Source organism: Nomascus leucogenys, chromosome 3 (assembly GCF_006542625.1).
Source record: "Nomascus leucogenys isolate Asia chromosome 3, Asia_NLE_v1, whole genome shotgun sequence".
Classification (NCBI taxonomy): Eukaryota; Metazoa; Chordata; class Mammalia; order Primates; family Hylobatidae; genus Nomascus; species Nomascus leucogenys.
Window position 1 is genome coordinate 23,422,169 of NC_044383.1, and position 24,383 is coordinate 23,446,551.

The window sequence follows — 24,383 nt, forward strand, 5'->3', positions numbered from 1 at the left end:
TTGTGGACTGGATATATATTCATCTATTTTTCTGCTAGATAAAAAACTTTTTTTTTTTTTTTGCTACAGAAGGAATATCAAAATGTGCCCATTTGTCACTTGAAATGTAAATGGCATTTAAAATACCAGAGGTTCCAACAGTAAAGAAATCAGCAACTTGAGACAATACTGTAAAGACTCATTGGGCATCTAAAAACTTGAAATTTTAGGAAAGAATTATGGATAAATAATAATTAGGCTTGGTCTTGCAATGTGTTTCTCTAAACTGTTCCCGTAATAAAGTTCTAAACATCACAATTTGCAGTAAACTTTAGAAAATGTATCTATTATCTATTTTATCCACTCCTAGGTTATGCCCTGATGGGTTTTCAAGGAAAACTGTGGTATGACAAACATGAAATGCAGACTTAAAGACCTTTTCTTGAATGCGGGCCTTAGCCCCGCCATGAAGTGTATGACATTAGGTAAGCACCAACTCTCCGAAGGATAACTCTTACCAAGTCAGAACAAGATAACCAGGCTGTAAGGAACAAATAAAATAATCTGGTATCTATAAACTTTCCTCAACCTTAGACTGCCCCTAGCAATGCATAATCAAAATAGAGTTCTAAATCAAGCCCAAAGATACTTTGGAGTTCCCTCAATGAGCTAAAACTAAATTTGGATGCAGTATTGCCCCCTAATGGTCAGCTCTTAGAAATGAAACCCGTTTGAAAGTATGCAAATTCAGGGTTTTTTTCTATCAAGTTTCCTCAAAAGGCTTGTACATTAGGTTTTTCTCCAAGACAGATCACCTTCAATTACATTCATTTAAATAAAATTTTAGATACAGTTTATTTCTGACCTTTAAAATGACTTCTGTAACTAGATTAAGCTACCTTTTCTGGTTTTAAAAACATTTTCCTTAGAATGTCTGTTTCCAATAATGGAAATCAAGAAGAAAAAGAAAAAGGGCTTCTTCTCAAGTCTCTGCTGCACCTTAAGCAAAAGTATGATAACTTGTCTTCCAGGTGTCATGATGAAAATTTAAGAGCTGGTTCTTTATCCTAAAGGTTGCTATCACCACAGGTCATTCCTGCTTCTCAGGTATCCACCAATTTCTTCATTCTTGAGGTGATTTGTTAGGCAAAAAGTTTTCCAAATCAAAAGTCAATGTTTGATCCCAAATCTACTTACATCAAAATGCAAGTTCACCATGGCTTGACTTACAGTCCAAACTAAGGTAACTGCCTCTTCCTAAAAACCACGGAATGTACTGCAGCCACAGGGTCTGGCACACAGATGGAATGAGTAATGACAGAAGTCTGAATCTCTATGGGTGGAATCCTACCACCTACTTTTCATCTTCTACAAGCCTTAGTTTCATTATCTACAAAATGGGGATAATATCATCTACTTTGTTGGGATACTGGGAAGGCCAAATGAAGTCATATATGAAAAGCATTTAGCCTAACGTTTGGTACACAGAAGGCATCAACAAAAAATATTATCGGTTAGCTCCTTGGTAAAAAAAAAAAAAAAAATGCCAATTATTGAAGGAGGCATTATCTTGTCACTCACAGGTATGAAAACTCTGAGGTGTCACATTCTATCACAGCCTCTGAGAGCACACCGCAACAACCTTCTATGTGTTCTCCACTGTGGGTGGTATCTGTAATGGGACCTGCTAAGGAAACAAAGTCGAGAACTATCTACTGAGGAGAATAAGCAACAAAGGAAATGCCTTCTCTTTCAAGTTCTGGGTATTTCACAACAAACACGGTGCCTACAGACTAAATTTAGGGAAGTTGAGTGCAAGGACTGGAAACATTGGATTGTTAAGATCTATTACTCCCTCTAGTGGCCACAAACAAGACTGTTTTTCAAAATCCCAGTTTGGCCAAGATTGCAACTTGGATATGTGTATGTATCAACCTTGAGTTTGAAAAAAAATGACCACTTTGTATTTTCTGCCTATGTGGGGCAAAAAAGGGGCCTGATGTTAAGAAAAGCCAATGCTGTCACAAATTTTATCAGTTTCTTTTTATTCCTTGCTGAATGAAAATACTAATCAATGAAGAAAAGGCACATGCTAACTTTCGTGCTATATTGACTCTCAAGTGAGAACTGAAGATAATCGCCTTTGTTGCTTTATGAAAGGGAATTTTGAAATGAGCATCTTTCTAAAATAGCAATTTTTTACCACAGGGTTATTTACAAGCCAAGGTAATAATTAAATATGCCCAAGACTACGACTATTTTTCTCTGACCAAACCCTTCATTTTTATAATGGGTAATTATAGTAAAAACTTCAATTAACCAGAGCCCTCAATTAACATGTTATCCTCCTCTTGTACTGTATTTTTAGGACAAAGTAGAAAAATAATCACAAGAAATTATTTATATGACAGATTTAGTTTGAAAGTCTTCTAGATGGGTTACCTAAGTAGGAAAAAAAAAACCCCGAAAAATTACATTCACACCATAATATATAAAAAACACCTATATATAAATGATATATATATATATAACTATATCTACATATAACTAGATAACAGCTGGAAGGGAATATAATTTTTTAAAATGTGAATATGGACCAGGCATGGTGGCTCACGTCTATCATCCTAATGATTTGAAAGGCTGAGGCAAAAGCATCACTTGAATCCAGGACAACATGGTGAGATTGTGTCTCAACAAAAAACAAACAAAATAGCTGGGTGTGGTGGTGCATGCCTGTAGTCCAACCTACCTGGGAGGCTAAGGAAGGAAGATCACTTGAGCCCAGGAGTTTGAGGCTGCATTGAGCTATGATCACACCACTGCACTCCAGCCTGGGTGACCATGTCAAAAAGGAAAAAAGGCTGGGCGCAGTGGCTTACGCCTGTAATCCCAGCACTTTGGGAGGCCGAGGTGGGTGGATTGTTTGAAATCAGGAGTTCAGGACCAGCCTGATCAACATGGCAAAACTCTGTCTCTACTAAAATTACAAAAATTAGTTGGGCATGGTGGCGCACGCCTGTAATCCCAGCTACTCGACAGGCTGAGGCATGAGAATCCCTTGAACGTGGGAGGTGGAGGTTGCAGTGAACCAAGTTTGTGCCACTGCACTCCAGACTGGGCAAGAGTGAGACTCCGTCCCAAAAAGAAAAAAAAAAAAAAAGTGAATGTGATGAAATTGTGAACTATTTTCTACTCTTTCTGCTGTTTTTCTGTTACATTGTTATTTGTACAACAAATACATTAAAAATCAGAGAGGTACATATCCTGCAACATCTATTCTTTGATAGAGGCCGCCATACCCATTATCAAGAGACAAAACAGGTCTCTCAAGGAATATCTCCTCCAACATAAGCTGAAACAAGACAGGTTTTGTATATAGATATATAATTTTCAACTAATTTGAAAATATATTTATCAGGATATTCTTTATTCAGAAGCATCAATAACTTAAAGTTTCACTGAAGTATAAAACTCAACAGACCACGAATAGGCTAAGTAACCACCTGTGAATGGAAACCTCATGATACAAATCCGTATATTTAAAATACTGTTTATTTGTGATTTAACATTAATTAGCATTACATCTAAGAGCAACATCAGATAACATTTATACATTTTTCCACAGGACACAGAGGTTCATTGGCTCATTCTTTATGCCAAAGAAAGTAAATAGAGGCATTAGCAAAAGGTGCAATAGTTCACTGTTATGTTTAAAAAATATGTATGCACATTGCATTCATTTAGATATATATTTTTAAAAAGTTATGGAAAAGCATAGTTCACAGGTTACTGTTTCTACATACATTGTAATACAACATAAATGATGTAGAACATTAAAAAAGTCTTCCAATAGAGAGTTAAGCAACTGAAAGTTTCCACCAAGAGATTAAAACACTGATTCCAGTAGTTAGTGAGATCTAGAATGACATTTCCAGGCTCTGGCTCAACTCTGCATTATCATATGCACACAGTCAAACAGAGCCAGCTCCAAAACACACTGTAATCAATGTAATTTTTTGCATGCCAACTCACCCTTAAGAAACACTTTGAGTTATTTTTACCCACTGATCATTCCGGATCACTGATTTTGCATCGAACTGTGACATCATTTGGGTGAAAGGGGAAAAGCCTATATTAAGCCTAGGTTTAAATTTGTATTTACATTCAAGAGAAAGTTAACTGAAAAGATTTTTTTAAATCTGTAGAAATCAAGAAGTGGTAGTTTTCTTACTGGTGGGATTAGACCTGCAGATTTCTTCTAGTGCTGCCCTCTAAAGATACACAAGATTAGAAAGATTTGACCCTTTTAAAACTCAAATATCAACCAAGAAAGACATTGCTTTTGGCAGAGCAGCAGAATTGTAGAAATTTGGGACATGTTTCCAACAAATCACACTTTGTATCCTATCGTGAATACGAGTCACTATCAAACTAGAATTCTCCTTTTCACATCCCATCTTTTGTTCCCTTAATTTTTCACTTGCCCTTTCACTCTTTTTCATTTGGCTACCTTATGAGACTTTTCTTTACTCATTAGCAATACTAAGAGAAAAATACAGTATAAGACTCAAATATGAATCTAGATGTACCTTTATATGCTCTAATCCCGTTTTGACACCAAGTCCCTGGATTCTTGAGTTATATTTAAGAATACTCAGTACCAAGCAGCCTTAAGTATGCTCTACTGTGAAAAGATTGGCTAATATGCTTAGGACACTTTCATACTGAATGGTATACAAACATCAACATACAAAAAATTTTTTTTTTTTGCCAGAGTTAAACTAAATAACCCATGTTATGTGTACAAAATCCCCTTTGTTGAAAAATAAGGGGCTTTCTAAACTAATAAAAAAGGAAGTTTTCAAAAATTATAGTTTATTAAAACAACGTTTTTGGCAAACAAAGTTACTTCAGGTGAGGAAATTTTATACTGTGAATAATATTTCAAATGAATCTTTTCTTAAAACTTTTTAAAAAATTATGTGCCAGTGTATACTAATGCTATAGATTCTTGTCTTAGAAGCTTTTAAAGCATTCTGTTAATGCCCATTGAAACAATGGGACTCCAAAAATATAGTCAATAATCATGATAAAAAATTATAATCTGATTACCCAAGTGAAGCAAGTATTGAGAAATAAAAATTCTCACTTGCTCACTGGCAATTTCTTTCTAACAGATATTATGGAGAAGGCCTGAAGTAATTCAGACAGATAGCTGTTTATGGTGAATTATAATAATACTTCATGAGGGCAGAGCTAATTTAAAACTAGTAATTGCTTAAAATTCAAAGCCATTTTTGGACATATAAAATGAGAGATGAATCTGAAAGTTTTTATTTTGTAAAACCTCTTTCCAGTTCTTAAAATCCAGTTTGCTACATCCCCCAATCTGATCTACCATTGCATATTAATGGTCAACTTAAATGTGGTATTTAAATGTGCAATGTCACATTGTTATAATAATAATTATAAAAAGACTTTAGGCCTCAACTTTCTCCTTTTTTTTGTTCTTTTTCAGAAAAGAAGGAGTGCGGAATTTCTTCTTTTTCTTGGATGGCGATTTTGAAGGGGAGCCTTCAGGTGACAGGACTTCTTCGATTTTCTCTGAAGACTTAATTGTAATCTCGATGTTTTCTATGGTTGTACTTGTGGTTAACTTACTCACTCGCTTAGCAAGCTCATCTTCAACATCATGTATATCATCCTTGCCATTTACTACCATGACAGGCACTTCCATGGAGATGAAGCTCTTGGAAAACAGCTCATGGTTTTCTATGAAAGGGGAGGGTTTTTTGGGGGTTATTTTATATACTTAACATTTTTGCTTTACTTTACAAAACTGCAATGCTTTAGCAATGTAATAAGGCATTACTTTGATTCCAATGAAGACAGATCATTATTTTAATAAACTGTGATCTATTAGCATGAAGCTAATTTTCTTTAATGATATAAAGGGGAAAGGAACAAAGTTGTTAAACCAAAGAGCAAAAGCTAGATAATCCCAGTTTAATGAAATGACAGTTTCATTGTAAATCAAGTAAGCATAAATGAGGAAGACAACACATTTTTCTTTAGTTTTGGGATCATTTGGCAATCAATACCGAAAAAGATTTCATGCTGCTAATTGGGAGATGTTTATTTTAATTCCACAAATTCTTTTTTTTTTTTTTTTGAGGCAGAGTCTCGCTCTGTCGCCCAGGCTGGTGTGCAGTGGTACGATTTTGGCTCACTGCAAGCTTCACCTCCCGGGTTCACGCCATTCTCCTGCCTCAGCCTCCCGAGTAGATGGGACTACAGGTGCCCGCCACCATGCCCAGCTAATTTTTTGTATTTTTTTTTTTGAGATGGAGTCTCACTCTGTCGCCCAGGCTGGAGCGCAGTGGCGCAATCTCAGCTCACTGCAAGCTCCACCTCCCGGGTTCACGCCATTCTCCTGCCTCAGCCTCCTGAGTAGCTGGGACTACAGGCACCCGCCACCGCGCCCGGTTAATTTTTTTTTGTATTCTTAGTAGAGACAGGGTTTCACTGTGGTCTGGATCTCCTGACCTCGTGATCCGCCTGCCTCGGCCTCCCAAAGTGCTGGGATTACAGGCTTGAGCCACCGCGCCCGGCCTCACAAATTCTTAAGAACTGTGGGTTGCCAATACTCAGATTAAAGTAAATCAATATAAATGTTGAACAAAAGTAGTGCCCCATTTTTAATGATATAAAATATGTAATTATTGGGAGATATAAGTAAAATATGGAAAACTTACTGTGATGAGGTATCCAACTTCCTCACATGAAAACAAAACACAGAGGGACAGACTCAAGACTAACTCAGTGAATGCTATGCGGGAAATTACATTGAGTACCTTCTAATTTTTCAGAGACATTTTGCGGTGACTGAGTTTGAGACTGAATTTGTGAAACAGATGAAGCGTCATCTGAGAGTAATTCCTGCTCAGCATCTGTTGGATAAGAGTTTAGTTAAAAGCCATGCAAAACAAAACAAAGCAGCATATGATTTTAGGGAGGTTAGTGCATACATCAAATGCCCGTATACACAGAGATGATAAATTCTTCAGCAGTGAGCTGAGCATGCTAACAGTTATCCCATATATCCATAATTATACAGTAAGAGGAGGTTAACGTGTTAACATTTCTGGCTGCTAATGGTTATTTTACATACAGGTTACAAAAGATGCACAGCTACTGGCAGCCCAGGCAAATGATATGTTGCATGTAGCTCTTGCTAGCATTAGAAAACCAAAACACGCTGCGCAGCCAGATGAAAAAAATTAGAAAGCCTCACCAATGATGCTACATTAATGAGGCAGAACGCTTCATGGAATTTTTGAACAATATTTAATTAGTGATTCCTGTCAGAGCAATGTTACTGAGCTAATTCATAAGGTCACAATAAATGTGGAAGAAACTAGTTATAAAGTTTTATAAAAAAGGTGACGGTTCTAGAGTGCAACATTTGTTACCTGGCATCTTTAGGCTTTCAAAAAACAAGAGATTAAAGAGGGACATTTTACAAAATACGAAAAACAGAGAAAGCTCCTAACTTTATGTTAGAATAAACAAGTTCAATAACACCACTTAGAAAATTTAGTATAATTACATTAATGAATCAGGATGACTCCCTTTTGTGACAAAGGCACAGAAAACTGTTCCTTGGATGATCCAGATGTCATTAGTTTTCCTACATGATATCTAACATGGACAAAAATTCATTAACTATTGGCTTGTTTTGCTTTGCACAAAAATTTCAACCGTATGTTGTAGATGCTCTAAAGCAGAGGCTCCTTATCCTCTTTTTGGGTGACAGGCTTCTTGTTCCTGACCCTGAACCCTTCGCTCTCTAAATGTGTACCTTAAACAATTAAGCATGTGTTTTTCAGGTGGCGCATGGACTGCCTGAAGCTTATCTAAAGACTCAAGATACAGAACTCCTGCTAGGAAGAATCTCTTATTCCAGAGAAAAAGGGAGCTAGTAGTCAATTGTTTAAGATGTTTTCATTAACAAGTCTTAAATATAATCCTAACAATCTACTTACTAAGGGTTCCGAAGCCAGAAAACTCAACCTACTACAGTGTCCGTGTGCTTAAGGAAAGTCACATCAAAATTTTAGAAGTTAGTTTTAAATTTTGAAGTGACAATGTTGGCACCTTGAGATAACCAGAAATAGAGATTTTACAAAGCATCAAAACTACATACTTATGAATCTATAATTATTTAAAATTAAGAGTTAAAAAGCCACATAATTATGAAATGTTTAAATCCATTAATTTATCTACATCTACTTTGGCTAGTAATTCTTTACTCATCTGGGAATCTCACTTTCTAGAAGATTTTATTATAAAATAGTAGCATTCAGATTGTTTTCTTTTTCTTTTTTCTTTTTTTTTTTTTGAGACGGAGTCTCTCTCTGTCGCCCAGGCTGCAGTGCAGTGGTGCGATCTCGGCTCACTGCAACCTCTGCCTCCCAGGTTCAAGCGATTCTCCTGCCTCAGCCTCCTCAGTAGCTAGGACTACAGGCGTGCACCACCATGCCCGGCTAATTTTTTTAATTTTTAATAGAGACGGGGTTTCACCATGTTGGCCAGGCTGTTCTCAAACTCCTGACCTCAAGCAATCCGCCTGCCTTGGTCTCCCAAAGTACTGGGATTACAGGCGTGAGCCATGGTGCCCAGTCACACTGACTGCTTTCCATCATCCAACGTGAGGTACTTTATTGTTATCAGTGTGGCTTATCCTAGGTTGAATGGAAAGATTAACTAACCTTCTAGGCCTTGTTGTTTACGTTCGATTGTCTTCTTATACTCTTCAAGTTCTCCTTCTGTGAGATGACTAAATGGGTTAGGAGGAGCTGGCGGGCCATGATCATCATCTTCAAATTGCATAGTCTTACAAAGAAAAAATAAAAATCGATTCATTACCAAGAGTTTTACTCATATATCCATCCATCCATCCATCTATATACACACAAATGCACATATGATGTTTGTGAAGCCTTATTTCACAACAATGCTAAGAAATGCAAGGTAACATGCTTTGTTTAAAATGCTCTTGTAAGATTAATGCTCTTAAACTACTGATCCAATGGACTAAAATTGCCAGTGATATTTCCTCAATAAGCCTGTATAAGTAAATTTTTAATAATTTTTAAAAGCTATTATGCCAAGTTTTAATAAGCTTCACATAAAAAAAAAAACTTGAAAAAAACAAGAATTGCTCCATTTCAAAGACCTTTGTAAAAAAGGCTTACAGAAATGAAACTGTACCAAAAGTAGTTCTTTAAATCGTTATGAAAATAAGCTTGTAGCTGTTTTCTCCAGGAAAGGAAATAATGAGAATTTCAGTTGCAATTGGCATATGGAACCCATGTATTTATTTTTCATCCCTCCCAAAACCCCACTAAAATGATAGTAAAGGAATAGAAAAAACAACAACAACAACAAAAAAAAACAAAACGAAACAAAAAACCCTTAAGGACAAAAGAATGTGAGAGGAAACAACAAAGAATGAGAAATGTTAACATATTTTTGGAAGATGGAATGCAAGTGGAACAGCAGGTAGCAGAGCTGAGAAAGTTGAAGCCTCAGTCCTGAAAAAAAAGGATGCAAATGAGAAGCATGCTCATTTGCCCTGAAGAGGTCTGATAAGGCCCAGAAACTAGAGGCAATAGGTACCATAGAAGGTGGTGGTAAGGAAAAGGTGAAAATAGAGGAACAAGTTAAAAGTCTGAATAAGAAACAGATTCCCAGATTCACTTCACTATTCCACAGAGTGAAGCATTTCCCTCTCTCTCATCTCTGCAGAAGATCAGAGGCTTAAGAAAGAAAAACTAGGCCGGGTGCAGTGGCTCACGCCTGATTATCTCCCAGCACTTTGGGAGGCTGAGGCAGGCAGATCACCTGAAGTCTGGAGTTCGAGACCAGCCTGACCAACATGGAGAAACCCCGTTTCTACTAAAAATACAAAATTAGCCAGGCATGGTGGCGCATGCCTGTAATCCCAGCTACGCAGGAGGCTGAGGCAGGAGAATGGTTTGAACCCGGGAGGCAGAGGTTGCTGTGAGCTGAGATCACGCCATTGCACTCCAGCCTGGGCAACAAGAGCGAAATTCCGTCTCAAAAAAAAAAAGAAAGAAAGAAAGAAAGAGAAAGAAAGAAAGAAAGAAAGAAAGAAAGAAAGAAAGAAAGAAAGAAAGAAAGAAAGAAAGAAAGAAAGAAAAACTAACTAGGGGACACAAAATACAGCTGCAGGCTCCTAGAATGATGGTTGGAAACTGGCAGGAGACTGGAGTTCTTTTCCAGATAAACTAAATAGTCCCAGATAAAAGAATTACAGAGAACAATGTTTGGGGATTCCCCAGAGAAACAACCTGGTCCACATCCAATCACCCTACAGTGAAGCCCACTAATCCCCGAGCTCTGTGTATACCCAGAGCTTCTGATAGGCTTTAATGTCTCATTCTTCCATATAAACAGACATATGGAACAACTCAGAACAGACAAAGAGAACAAAGGCAGACAAAATTTAAATTGATACCCTTAGAGCAATAAGAGAAAGTGTAAAGATCAGGATGTTATTAAAAAGGAACATTCAGAGAATAAGAACTCTTAAAAATAAAAAAAGTTGGCTGGGCGCGGCGGCTCATGCCTGTAATCCCAGCACTTTGGGAGGCCGAGGCAGACAGATCATGAGGTCAGGAGATCGAAACCATCCTGGCTAACATGGTGAAATCCCGTCTCTACTAAAAATAGAAAAAATTAACCGGGTGTGGTGGCAGGCGCCTGTAGTCCCAGCTACTCGGGAGGCTGGGGCAGAGAATGGAGTGAACCCAGGAGGCGGAGCTTGCAGTGAGCCAAGATCGCACCACTGCACTCCAGCCTGGGCGACAATGCAAGACTCCATCTCAAAAAAAAATAAATAAAATAAAATAAAATAAATAAAAAAGTTAACATCAAAATAAAAAATTAAAAGGGTTAGAAAACATTCTCCCAGAAAGTAGGATACAAAGATAAAGAGATGGCAAGTAGGAGAGAAAAGAAAAAAATCAGAGGCTCAAAGAGGCCCAACATCCAAACTAACATAATATACTGACAGAAAAAGAAATGGGAAGAAAATACTCTTGAAGAAACACTTTAAAAAAACTCCCAGGCCGGGCGCGGTGGCTCACGCCTGTAATCCCAGCACTTTGGGAGGCCGAGGCGGGCGGATCACGAGGTCAGGAGATCGAGACCACAGTGAAACCCCGTCTCTACTAAAAATACAAAAAATTAGCCGGGCGTGGTGGCGGGCGCCTGTAGTCCCAGCTACTCGGAGAAGCTGAGGCAGGAGAATGGCAGGAACCCGCGAGGTGGAGCTTGCAGTGAGCCGAGATCGTGCCACTGCACTCCAGCCTGAGTGACACAGCAAGACTCCGTCTCAAAAAAAAAAAAAAAAAAACAACTCCCAGAACTGAAGGATATGACTCTGTAGATTGAAAAGGGTTACTAATTACTTAGAAAAAAGACTAAAGAGAGATCTATGAAGCACATAATCATAAAATTTCAGAACAGCAGGGATGCAGAAAAGGTCTAAAACCAAAAAAAAAAAATCCTAAACAAAGGTTCAGGAATTCCAATGCCTTCCTACTTCAACAATAAAATAGGGAACAGAATGATGCTTTTCATATTTCAGGGGAAAATTATTTCTAAACTATTCTATATCCATTATATGCACATTTGAAGGTAGAATAAAGGCATTTCAGACTGTTACCACCTATGTATCCTTTTCTCAGAAAGTTATTAGAGGGTGCGTTCTGCGATAAAGGAGGAAATCAAGAAAGCAGAAGACACAAGATACAGGAAACGGAATACAATGTAGATCAGCAGCACAGGAATCCTCCAGATTAACCTGTGCAGCTGGCCTAAGAGCAACCAATTTAGATTTGGATCAGAATGAAGGGGGGCTGGAACAGAGAGATTACCTGTTGCCTTTCACCTGATGGAAAATAATATTAGGACGGATTTTATGTTATTCTTTTTTTTTTTTTTTGAGACGGAGTCTTGCTCTGTCACCAGGCTGGACTACAGTGGCACAATCTTGGCTCACTACAACCTCCGCCTCCCGGGTTCAAGTGATTCTCCTGCCTCAGCCTCCTGAGTAGCTGTGACTACAGGTGCATGCCACCATGCCCAGTTAATTTTTGTATTTTCAGTAGAGACGGGGTTTCACCATGTTGGCCAGGGTGGTCTTGATCTCTCCACCTCATGATCTGCCCACCTCGGCCTCCCAAAGTGCTGGGATTACAGGCATGAGCCACCGCGCCCAGCCGGGACTTTACAATTCTGTTAAAAAGTTTGGGAAGAACTAAGCCAATGTACCCCAAATAATAAGGCAATGAAAAAAAGGCAAGATGAGGGTAGGGAGGGGTAACTTATGTAAGAAAGGAAATACTACCTGGCTCAGCAACAAACATGTAGTAATATAAATAATGAAAGCTGATCTAACAGAAAAAAAAAAAACCAAAAAACAAACAAAAAAAACTGTGATGTATCCTTACTAGGAGAATGGGGAGAGGGAAAAAGGGAAGCATTGTATAAACAGGCTAAATCCCCATCTTTCAAAAATATTTCATTAATTCTAAGATGAACTTTTTCCATCTCTGAAATTGGGAATCATCTTATGGCTTCCTACAATTATAACTGGCAGTGCTTTTTCTCTTTTAGTGACATATAAAAACAATGGTACTTCTTATAACGGATAACACAGATTTGATGAAAAATAGTCAAGGTCTAAAACTGATAGACCAAGAAAAAGTAGAAGATGCTCTTTAGAAACATCAAAGTAGGACCAGGAGCAGTGGTTTATACCTGTAATCTCGATACTTCAGGAGGTCAAGGCTGGAGGATCACCTGAGGCCAGGTGTTCACGACTATCCTGGGCAACAGAGTGAGACCTCATCTCAACTAACTAGAAACATCAAAGTAAACATTAGAAGCAATGAAAAGAACAGAAAGTGGCTGCACCTGGAAACTGGGAATTGTGGGTGGCATTTTAAATCTTGTGAGTTGACTTTTTAACTTGTGCTTATATTAACCTTAGTAAAAATAAATATTTGTATTTAAAAATCAATGAAATTAATGTGGTAAATCAAAAACAAAGATCATATTGCTTTGTAAACTTACAGGAGGTGGCTTATCCACAACAATTCCAGCAAGCAACTGAGATTGTGGTCCTGCTGTTTTCAAGTCATATCGATTTTGTTCCCGAATCTGAATTGAAAAACAATTCAATACAAAGTTCTTGAGGGCAACTATGCAGATGACCTTTGCTTTATCTTTTCATAAAAGCTTACTATGTGACATTTCCAGAGTGAGAGTCTCTTCAATTCCCACCTCCATAAAGACCTATTTTACCATCCTAACAACTCACATTAGTCTCCTCTACTCTTCCTGGCAAGTTATTTCCTTTTGTCTTAGGTTGTTAGAGAACTGAATTTCCCCCTAGTAGCAGGGTTCTCTAAGGCAGAAATATGTTTAATACATCTTCCCCATGTAGCCTTTCACCAATTACTAGCACAGAGCTGGAGGCATTCAATATAAGCTAAAATTATACTGAATTAAGTTCCAAATTCTTCTGTATTCAAACTTCTAAGTTTGACATTAACCAGATTCAATCACTGGTGATTTAAACATAAAACAATTAAAATGTCTCCCCTGGCTATAGAAAACCATGTCTTACCTTATTTCTCTTTTCTAGTACCTCGTTCGGGTTTGTGTTTAAAGGAACAAACTGATTTGGATCTTCAATTTTGATAGGTGTTCCACCACTAACTTTAGATGAGTCTTCCGCTTTCATCCACTAAAGAATCAAAAATTTTCTACAATGAAGCTTTGTGTTAAGAAAATATTAGTAGATTGCTAGATAACTGCTTATAGTCTCAAGAGGGGCATTGCCAATGTTTACATAATTTCACTAAGCAGTATCTTAGCAGTGAATTAGTTTCATCTCATACTAGTTAGAAAAGGCTCAAAATCAGCATTTACTTAAAAAATAAATGCCATTACGATTCACACAAATATTCAATTATACTGCTAATCTCCTCTTGTCCAGTGAAAATATGATGCTGAAACTACTTCAAGCACAGAGAGCATGATCTCACATTCACTCACATTCAGTGTTCTGTCTTCTGCACTGAAGACAGCAGTCAGATGAAGATGGCCAAGAAGTAATAATAAAAAAAAACCTTAAGAAATATCTTAAGATTTAGTTTATCAGACTTCACTTTTTATTTTTGGCTGACAGAAAAGGCCAAGCCCTAATCAGCATTTTATAATGGGGATAATCTGGTATATAATAGCAAAATAGAACCATAGGGTTGGAAGGAGCTTACATAATTCTTCTCATTTACCCCATATTATAATCCTTAAAGAAAGAGAATCTCGATCAAGATTAATGATGGCTGACCATCAAACTCTGTAAACAAAATGAATTCTGAGAAACCAATGAGTTTAATTATGTTCTTTTACCGGGAGGCAAGAAATCTTATAGACTACAGAAAAGACATTTTGATGCCTAGGTATTTTCGTATTAATGCCATTAGTTTATAGAAGATGAACTAATTCTGAATATCTAGAGCTGTGGTGTCCAATCTTTTGACTTCCCTGGGCCACACTGGAAGAAGAATTGTCTTGGGCCACATATAAAATACACCAACACTAACAATAGCTGATTAGCTTAAAAAAAAAATCACAAAAAATTCTCATAATGTTTTAATAAAGTTTACAAATTTGTGTTGAGCTGCATCCAAAGCCATCCTGGGCGATGGATTGGACAAGCTTGACCTAGAGAATGTTTGGTGGTATGCACTCCAAAACCAAACCAAACCAAATCTAATGCAAAGTTCTGAAAAAGATAAAATAACCCATCTCTCTACCTACAAGATCTTGCCTAAGGGTAGCTAGCTATGTGTAGTGATTCATGCAGCTTTGGTACAATTAGGTGTTGATAACTTTTATAATTTTAATTCACTGGTGAATTAAACTACTGCTGTAGTTTAATAGAAACTACAGAACAGTATCATGTAGTGGGCAAGAACTGGGCTCAAGAGTCAGACTGTCTTCATGCAAATCCTGAGTTTACCATTAAAACATGATTAATTAACCCTTCTTGCCTTGGTTTTCTCATCTATAAAATAGAAAAACAGCATCATTCATATTAGGAGAGTTAAATGAGATAATTCGTGTATGGCACTTAGAAGACTGTCTTGCACAAAGTTAAAGCCACATAAGTGACAGTAATATTTTTAATATCATTTTACTTTCCAAATATTTTCAATATAGAACATTCAATTCTTGAGTAACTAGGCAAAATATTTAGTAAAGGCAAACTACGTAAAATACTGGCATACCGTGATTTTGGTTCGGGGACTGGTTTCTCCATTCCGAGACTCCTCAGGCACATTCACTTTCATGTAAGTATTTGGTGAGTTCAGCCATCTTGTTTTTTCACGCTGTTGCCTCTGTGCCATGTATTTGAGAGGAGAGAGTGGCACTGTATCGTCTTCAAAGGAAAAAGCAGTCACAGTTGCTGGGATTTCCACATCACTCTTGTGCCTCGGCTTCTCCCGAATGAGAGGATGCCTGTAAGCATAGCCTGTTCTATACCCCTAAGGGAGAGAAAAACCACATTTGAGGCATCAAACCTGTATCAACAACAGCATTTGGATCCTAATTCCTTTTGTATACAAATGATTTAAAAGACTCCTTTGCTGAAAAACAAAGAAAAAAGCATCCTTCCAAACACCACATAACTTTCATGTAACACTGGAGTTGAAATTATGCAAATTTCAAGACCTAGTTAAAGCTGATTACAGCTGATATTGCAATTTCCACTCACACAACTGTTCCCAACAAAGGAACAGTTCTAAGTTGCTGACCAGAAGTGCTTTTCTATCTATAAAACTGTTTTGGGGAAGCAAATCTCAGTGCTCATTTAAGTCTTTGTTCCCGGGTCTGAAGGCAGGCAGCCTTCTGAGCCTTCACAGAAGAGGGTAAAATCTAAGATAACATTTGCCAAACCATACATCTTTTAAGGGGTTACTATCCAAAATATATCGGGAACTCAAAAAATAGCAAGAGAAGAACCCAATTAAAAAATGGGCAAAGGATCTGAATAAACATTTCTCAAAAGACATACAAATGGTCAACAAGTGTATTAAAACATCACTAATCAAGAAAATGCAAATTAAAGCATGAGATATCATGTCCTATCTGTTAGAATCGCTATTATAAAAAAGATGAAAGACAACAAGTCTTAGAATGTAGGGAGAAAGGGACCCTTTGCACACTGTTGGTAGCAATGTAAATTAGTAAAGCCATTGTGGAAAACAGTATGGAGGTTCCTCATACAATGAAAACTACCATATGACCCAGCAGTCTCACTACTGGATATATATCTAAAGGAAATGTAATCAGTATGTCAAAGAGGAATCTGCACTCTCATGTTAGGTACACCATTATTCACAATAGCCAAGATATGGAATCATCCTAAGTGTCCATTGATGGATAGGATATAAATGTGGTATATATAACATAATGGAATACTATTCAGCCTTAAAAAAGAAATTCTGTCAACTGTGACAACATGGATGAACCTAGAGGACATCATATTAAATAAAATAAACGAGGCACAGAAAGACAAATACCCCATGATCTCACTTATATACAGAATCTTAAAAAGTTGAACTTGTTAGGCATGGCAGCTCACGCCAGTAATCCCAGCACTTTGGGAGGCTGAGGTGGGAGGGCTGCTTGAGCCCAGGAGTTCAAGACCAGCCTAGGCAACATGGAGAAACTCTATCTCTACAAAAAGTAAAAAAAAAAAAAAAAAAAAAAAAAAATTAGCCAGGCGTGGCGGCACACACCTATGGTCCCAGCTACACAGGAGGCTGAGGTGGAAGAATGGTTTGAGCCCAGCAGGTTGAGGCTGCAAGTGAGCCCTGATTGTATCACGGCACTCCAAGCAAGATCCTGCCTCCAAAAAAAAAAAAAGTTGAACTCATAAAAGTAGAGTAGAATAGTGGTTACTAGGAGGTGGGGGTGGGGAAATGTTGATCAAAGGATACAAAATTTCCGTTAGACAGGAGGAAAAATTTCAAGAGATATATTGTACTATGGTGACTACAGTTAATAACAATATATTGTAATCTTGAAAAAAAAAAAAAAAAAAGGACATTTGTAAGTTCTGTTTAATTCTCAAAGGTGTGGTTAAATCACACTGAAATGCTTTCCTAGGGCCAAACTCAGCTTCTGGAAAAGTATGGAGCATGTTCTACAAAAATGGAAGCATCTGCTCTTGAATCTGAAGACATTAAACCCAAGTTTTATTTCAATTTTGCAACCTACCAAGTTGTCCAGAGTCCTCATAAGCCCTTCAAACTCAATTTCGCCAACCTTCCATTTTTGATGGGAACCCATATTCACACCTCCTCCACCAGACGCTGCTACAGTGTAAGTGAAAGCTTTATACTTCTGAAAGTCCAGTACATGGAGATTGTCTACTCCACCTGCCCCTGCTAGGGCCTGAACCTGTAATCAATGGTAAAATATACAGAGATACAAAACCATAAAGATTGTAATGAGTATTTTACTTTCAAAAAGGCACAATTTCAATCTGGCAAATATCTATAATACTTGCTCAGGCTACTAACAACAAAGACAAGATGACACTCTTGTGCCAGCAGACAGCTGAAGTGTCTTTTCCACCTATCTGAAAAAGAAACCTTCCAAGACTCTGAGAAGAGGAGGAGGGACCATTAAAGCAAAAAAGAAGTTGATTGTTAGGACAAGTTAATGTTGGTAGAAAAAGGTTTTTTTTTTGGTTGTTTTTTTTCCCCCTTTCTTGTGTCCCTTCCAATAAATTAAGATTATTACCATTTGCTTCATGAGAATCTGCCTTATTTATTTATTTATTTATTGAGACGGAGTTTCACTCTTGTTGCCCAGGCTGGAGTGCAATGGTGCGATCTCAGCTCACTGCAACTTCCGCGTTCTGGGTTCAAGCGATTCTCCTGCCTTAGCCTCCCGAGTAGCTGGGATTACAGGCACGTGACACCACGCCCTGCTAATTTTGTATTTTTAGTACAGACAGGGTTTCTCCATGTTGGTCAGGCTGGTCTCGAACTCCTGACCTCAGGTGATCCACCCACCTCGACCTCCCAAAGTGCTGGGATTAGAGGCGTGAGCTACCGTGCCCAGCCAAATCTGCTTGATTTAAAGAGAAAATTAGGGCCTTTAAATACATTCAGCATCTCTGATGAAAAAAATGGTTAATAAATGTCCAACCTCTTATCATAATGAGGCTGTGGAATTGTTGAAAACTGCAATTTCATAAAACTTCTGGTCCTAGTCAAACTTTTTACAAAAGTGACCACAAGACATTTGATTCTTGATTTGCAGCTGTTTTTCTTTTTTAATTAGCACCACCACTAGAGGGTGAAAACAGAGAAATATGCAATTGTCCTAACTTAAAAAGCAGGATTGTAGGGAAAATGATGTTTATGAGGCCCTTAGATTGTGTGTGAGAAAATTTTAATTTCCTTTACTCCTATTTTCAATTCAAGAGATAACTGAGTTGATAACCCTGTTTATATAAGTAGAGCAGAACTTCTCTTAAAAGACAAAAAGCCACTAACTAATAAGTATTTGCAAATAAGTACACAAAATCCAATGAAACAAGCAAATAACAAAGCAATTAAAAAAGGGGAATAATGTTTCCTACCTGAATCTCACAGGCTAGCTGCACATTAAAAATATAATGAAAAGCCTCCTCTAATGTTTCTCCAAGGGCTACCACACCATGATTCCTGAGTACCAGCACCTAAAATAGAATGCCCACAGCAATCACTTGAAATAACTGGCATAGCTCACAGTTTTCATCAACAGCAGCAGCAACAAAAATAGCTCCTTAGACAAACTCTACTACATACCTTACAACTTGGCCCCAGAACTTTCTGCAGTTGAATTCTCTCCTCCTGTTCTTCAAGTGACCCTTGGTAGTCATAATAGGCAACATCTCCCAGAAGAAGAGACTCTTGAGAAATTGGAAGGATCCCACATTTCATGGAGGATACCTATTTGGTTTGGCCCATACCAAGATAACACATTTGGTTACTACATTTTCATAGGAACCTAATTGTTTGGTCAGCTCAGGAAAACACTGGCCTATTCACTGTGTTCACCATTGCAGCCCACTTCCCACTTTATTCACTTCCCATTTTGTTTCTTCCACACACACACAAAAAGGACTTAGGGAATGCAACTCAACTTGAATGCTGTGTCAAATATCATGAAAGAAGCTTTGCTCCAAAAAACTCAATGACCCAATTTTCAAACTGGTTAGTTTTAAAATCCAAATGCTATTTCTCCAGTTGTTTCCTAGAATGGTAGCATTTGGTCCCAAAGGCCTTTTGCTTTCTGGGTATGCAGATTATTATATCAAATATGATTTTGAAAAGCAGATAGTAAAGCACCCTGTTGAGAAAGCCACAAAAATAATACATCTTCCAGCGTCACTGTCAGTTTTGGCCTTTCATTGACTTACAGCTGCTGTTGCAAGGGTATGGATGTGTATCACACACTTAACATCAGGACGTGTTGAATAGATTGCAGCATGGGGACTGAATCCTGTATGGTCAATTTTCAAACTGGTACTTCCCTGGTCAACCACTTCTCCTATTATATTGACTTTCACCTGGAAAAAAAATCAGAAAGACATTTAACTGGTACATATGTATCAAAGTTTATGTTTCACAAGCTAAACCAGGCAGTAGCAAACCTTTTTGTGAAAGGCCAGATAGTAAATATTTTGGACTTTGTGGGCCTGTGCTGCAATTATTCAAATCTGCAGCTGCAGTACAAAAGCAGCCATAAACAATCTGTAAGTTAACAGGTGTAGCTTTGTTCCCATAAAAACTTTATTTATAAAACAGGTGCAACAAAACTTAGTACTTGGCAAGAAGTACAGTTTCCAAGAAACGGAGAAACTTAAGCACTTCATCGGAGGTCTGAACAAGTCTGGCATGTATAGAATTGGCTAGAAAACTTCTATTTGCTAACATTGCAGCAAGCACCCAGAACCAAGGTAGCTCCTGTCACTCTGTAAGCTGATGACAGTGGCTAGGAGTAGTCATGGAAAAGATAAAATACTAAAGGTCAGATCCTATACTCATACCAGCTGAACTTTGTTTAAATCTAGCTATGAACATTGTGTGTGTGTGTTTTCTTGCCCTGTAGCCCAGGCTGGAGTGCAACGGCGCTATCTTGGCTCACTGCAACCTCCACCTCATGGGTTCAAGCGATTCTCCTGCCTCAGCCTCCTGAGTAGCAGGGATTACAAGTGTGAACCACCATGCCCAGCTAATTTTTTGTATCTTTACTAGAGATGGGGTTTCACCATGTTGGCCAGGCTGGTCTTGAACTCCTGACCTCGTGATCCACCTGCCTCAGCCTCCCAAAGTGCTGGGATTACAGGCATGAGCCACTGCGCCTGGCCGCGTGTGTTTTTTTTTTTTTAAGACAAATTTCTGAGTGTATAGGGTGGAAAAAAAATCACAATTCCCTTCAAAACACAGACAAATTAACTGATAAGACCAACTCATTTATTAGTCTCTTCAATTACGCTGTTCTCTAAAGCTTTTCTTTAAAACAACAACATGGTTCAAATTCCCTTCACTGTTCACCAGTAAACGTTTTTCCATCCATACCTTCTTATTCTGTCCTGTGCTAAAAGCTAAAAACTGTCAGAAAAAAAAAAAGAAAGCTCAGAAAAAGCAACACAGGAATGGAAAATTATACCAAATTGGAGGCTGTAGCTTCAGAAAAAGATAGGCCTCTGGGAATTATAATAATGTGGTCTTGCTCCTTACTTATTCTTACCTGGAAAAAAAAACAACAGAGAATTACTATGAAGTGGTTCATATTTTGCAGTGGAAACATGACTACAAATATATTTACAATGAATAATTGTAAGAGATCAGGAAAAAAAAAAACAACAAAGCAAAAATTAAAGGTCTACAACACGAAACTTTCCTGAAGTTTCCCTCAAGTACTTGCTAAAAAATTCTGACTTTAGTTTCTTATTTACTGGACTTACCTAAAAGCATTATTTTGGGGCTCTAAGGTTATTTAGGGTCAGCTACGTTCATGAAAAATAAATGCTAATATTATTGAAGCCAATGTGGTAATGATTATAACCTTAATTTATAACTTGGAAGTTAAGGCAAAATGGGCAAAGGAAAGAGAAAAAAATCTCTTCCTAGGAAGGAATTAAAATAAAGATGGAAAGGGGAAAGGAAGAAAGATTCTTGGTGGACTGCATCTGTACCATTTCCATTGTACAATATTTTAATCCTCTTTTGTTTCCAAATAACATCTTTTTCCAAGTGTGGCAAAATAAAAACATGATGGTGAATGGAAAGAATATATTTAAAAAATAAAGACCAGGGAGGAAACTTCCCTGACCTCCTCTATCTTCCTTGCCTCAAATGCTTTTTAAAGCCACTGATGCTCAGATACAATTATCATGGAGAGGGACAATTTTGCCAGAAGGGTTTCTTCCTGGATAGATTCTACAGTTGGTCTGAACCAAAGGAACAACACAGAGGAGAAGAAAGATGGGGGAACTGTAGCCTCTCCCTTGGGGATAAGGTTTACATCAGTATTTGGTTGTGATCTAGCATACCAGGTTTAGAGAATAAGTCTGAAAACTGGACTTCCAGGTAAAGGTAAGAAGAGTATAGTTGCCTTCTAGTTGCAATATTTTAAAAAAGGAATTGAAAGCTGAAGAACTCACTGAGATATAGGTATTTGCCAGGTGTGCCCATCCAAACAAGTCTACAAGTCTGTACAGGCTGGCAAGTTTACAGCGAGTAAGTTTTTCTCCCTTCATATATGAGGATGTATCTGCACCAGGAAGGTCATTGATAGGTGTGACCATGCCAAGACCTAAAAGAGCAAAAAATGTGGAGAGAGATACGAGTCACGCAATCCCTTACCTGGAAATTAGTTGCCAGGAAGTAGCCTGCGTCTGGGAGTATCCCAGCCTTGTATATAATAATCTGAAATTTATCAGCCCATACAATATTTTATTAGCTTATTCTCCTTCAGAGAGGTACACTGAGAGTAAAAATAAGTATCAGCTATCTTTGATTGCTTAGTAAAAGTTGCTTCATCTAGTGCTTGCTAAGGAGTGACTATATCAAAGGCTCACACCACTGGGGAAAAATGGTTACATATAATCTCCAAGGGTAAAAGTGTTAAATACTGAGGTTACTGCTAGTTTTATGATGAAAAGACCTCAACAGAAAGCTACTTTTCTATTATCTCTCTTGACTTTTATTCAAACACAAAAAACATTTGAGATGGAAAATAATGCGTGCAAATAGTAGTATGATTTCTATCCTATTGAAGGTCTTGAAGGAGTCTTGAAGGTCTCTAATGATCTAACTGCCAAGTTCAACTGTTACCAAGTTCAACTTTTGCTCAGTCTTCATTCTCCTTGACCTCTTTACAGCTTGACACGATTTACACTGCCTCATTCCTAGAACTCTTCTCAAGGCCCATGTAATACTATCCTAGATGTCTTGTTCCTTGTCTACCTGCTTTTCTCCTTTAACAAGTTCATCTGTTCCTTTGCCCAACTTTGGCTCTTTCTCAAAGCTCAGTCCTCCACCATGTTCTTTCTCATTTTACTTTTCCCTATAAAAACATTATAGACTCTCGAGCCTCCCTACTGTTATTTTTGTGTAGATGACTCACTCCCTGGTCTTTAGTTCTGATCAGGTCCTCCTCCCCATTTTCCAGCCTGCTTTTTTGTTTTGTTTTGTTTTGAGATGGAGTTTCACTCTTGTTGCCCAGGGTGGAGTGCAATGGCACGATCTCGGCTCACTGCAACCTCCACCTCCTGGGTTCAAAGCGATTCTCCTGCCTCAGCCTCCTGAGAAGCTGGGATTACAGGCGTGTGCCACCACGCCCAGCTAATTCTGCATTTTAGTAGAGACGGGTTTTTTCCTTGTTGGTCAGGGTGGTCTCAAACTCCTGACCTCAGATGATCCACCTACCTTGGCCTCTCAAAGTGCTGGGATTATAGGCGTGAGCCACTGCACCTGGCCCCAGCCTATTTTTTTTTTTGAGGCAGGGGTATCACTCTGTCACCCAGGCTGCAGTGCAGTGGTGTGATCATGGCTCACTGCAGCCTTGAACTCCGGGGCTCAAGAAATCCTTCCACCTCAGCCTCCTGAGTAGCTAGGACCACAGGGCACACTGCCACACCTGGCTAATTTTTTAATTTTTTAGTGGAGATGGGGGCTCACTATGTTGCACAGGCTGGTCTTGAACTCTTGGCCTCCAGTGACCCTCCTGCCTTGGCCTCCCAAAGTGCTAGGATTATAGACATGAGCCACCATGCCCAGCCTAGCCTGCTATTTCTAACTGCCTACAACACAGTAACATGAAAATTAAAAGGGTCTAAAGGTGATTTTATCTTCTGTCTCCTGGTTTTTCTTACCTTCTCTCTTCTCCTTACTTTGCTTTTAATACTGATATTACCATTCCCATATGCTCAAACTCTGAGTTTGAGTAACCTCTACCTCTTAACCTCTCCTGGGTTACCATATATAATGTCACATTTCATGACTGTTTTCTTCAAAAGGTCCCTCGTTGTCCACACTTGAGTTCAGCCCTTAACTCATGCGTGGATCCCTGCAATAACCCTTATTCTTGTCCTTGACTGTGTAGCCCCTTTCTTTGTAAATTCATTATGCATAAAGCCATTGAGTTTTCTAAAGCACTGCTTTTTACCTGAGAATATGAGCAAGAACTTTTTTTTTTTTTTTTTTTTTGAGACGGAGTCTTGCTCTGTCACCCAGGCTGGAGTGCAGTGGCCCGATCTCGGCTCACTGCAAGCTCCGCCTCCCGGGTTCACGCCATTCTCCTGCCTCAGCCTCTCCGAGTAGCTGGGACTACAGGCGCCCGCCACCACACCCGGCTAATTTTTTTGTATTTTTAGTAGAGACGGGGTTTCACTGTGGTCTCGATCTCCTGACCTCGTGATCCGCCCGCCTCGGCCACCCAGTGCTGGGATTACAAGCGTGAGCCACCGCACCCGGCCGAGCAAGAACTTTTAAGAGAATATTTCAATGGAAAACCTTTTAATTTTGAGATGTTTTGAAGTAATTTGAATAGTTTTAATACATAAGCCACACAAAATAGTACAATTTCTGACAAAATTTTAGAGTCGGCCATTAACCTGTCCCCTATTCTCCCCGTAACCTTCCAACGTTAACTTCTGCTTTTCACAACACCACGTAAGTATTTCAGGCAACTGGTCGCTATTTCCTGATCTCCAAACTGTGGCACATGGC

General features: G+C 38.4%; 1 protein-coding gene across 9 annotated transcripts in view; it reads right to left on the reverse strand.

Annotated features, from left to right (window-relative positions):
- Nucleotides 1–3,513: 3,513 nt before the first annotated feature.
- Nucleotides 3,514–24,383, reverse strand: part of ADD3 (adducin 3) — a 174,116-nt gene continuing 153,246 nt past the window's right edge. For 7 of the 9 annotated variants that reach the window (XM_030807295.1, XM_030807287.1, XM_030807284.1 and 4 more), the window contains 12 exons: nucleotides 21,815–21,966; nucleotides 20,818–20,898; nucleotides 19,565–19,714; nucleotides 18,951–19,094; nucleotides 18,743–18,841; nucleotides 17,368–17,550; nucleotides 15,372–15,629; nucleotides 13,703–13,822; nucleotides 13,147–13,233; nucleotides 8,751–8,874; nucleotides 6,834–6,929; nucleotides 3,514–5,751 (listed from right to left, as the gene is read on the reverse strand). In XM_030807295.1, coding sequence (XP_030663155.1) covers nucleotides 5,459–5,751; nucleotides 6,834–6,929; nucleotides 8,751–8,874; nucleotides 13,147–13,233; nucleotides 13,703–13,822; nucleotides 15,372–15,629; nucleotides 17,368–17,550; nucleotides 18,743–18,841; nucleotides 18,951–19,094; nucleotides 19,565–19,714; nucleotides 20,818–20,898; nucleotides 21,815–21,966 — 1,787 coding nt within the window. In that variant the 3' untranslated portion in view covers nucleotides 3,514–5,458. The remainder of the gene's footprint in view (nucleotides 5,752–6,833; nucleotides 6,930–8,750; nucleotides 8,875–13,146; nucleotides 13,234–13,702; nucleotides 13,823–15,371; nucleotides 15,630–17,367; nucleotides 17,551–18,742; nucleotides 18,842–18,950; nucleotides 19,095–19,564; nucleotides 19,715–20,817; nucleotides 20,899–21,814; nucleotides 21,967–24,383) is intronic. The other 2 variants (XM_030807312.1, XM_030807307.1) reach the window with 1 other exon arrangement.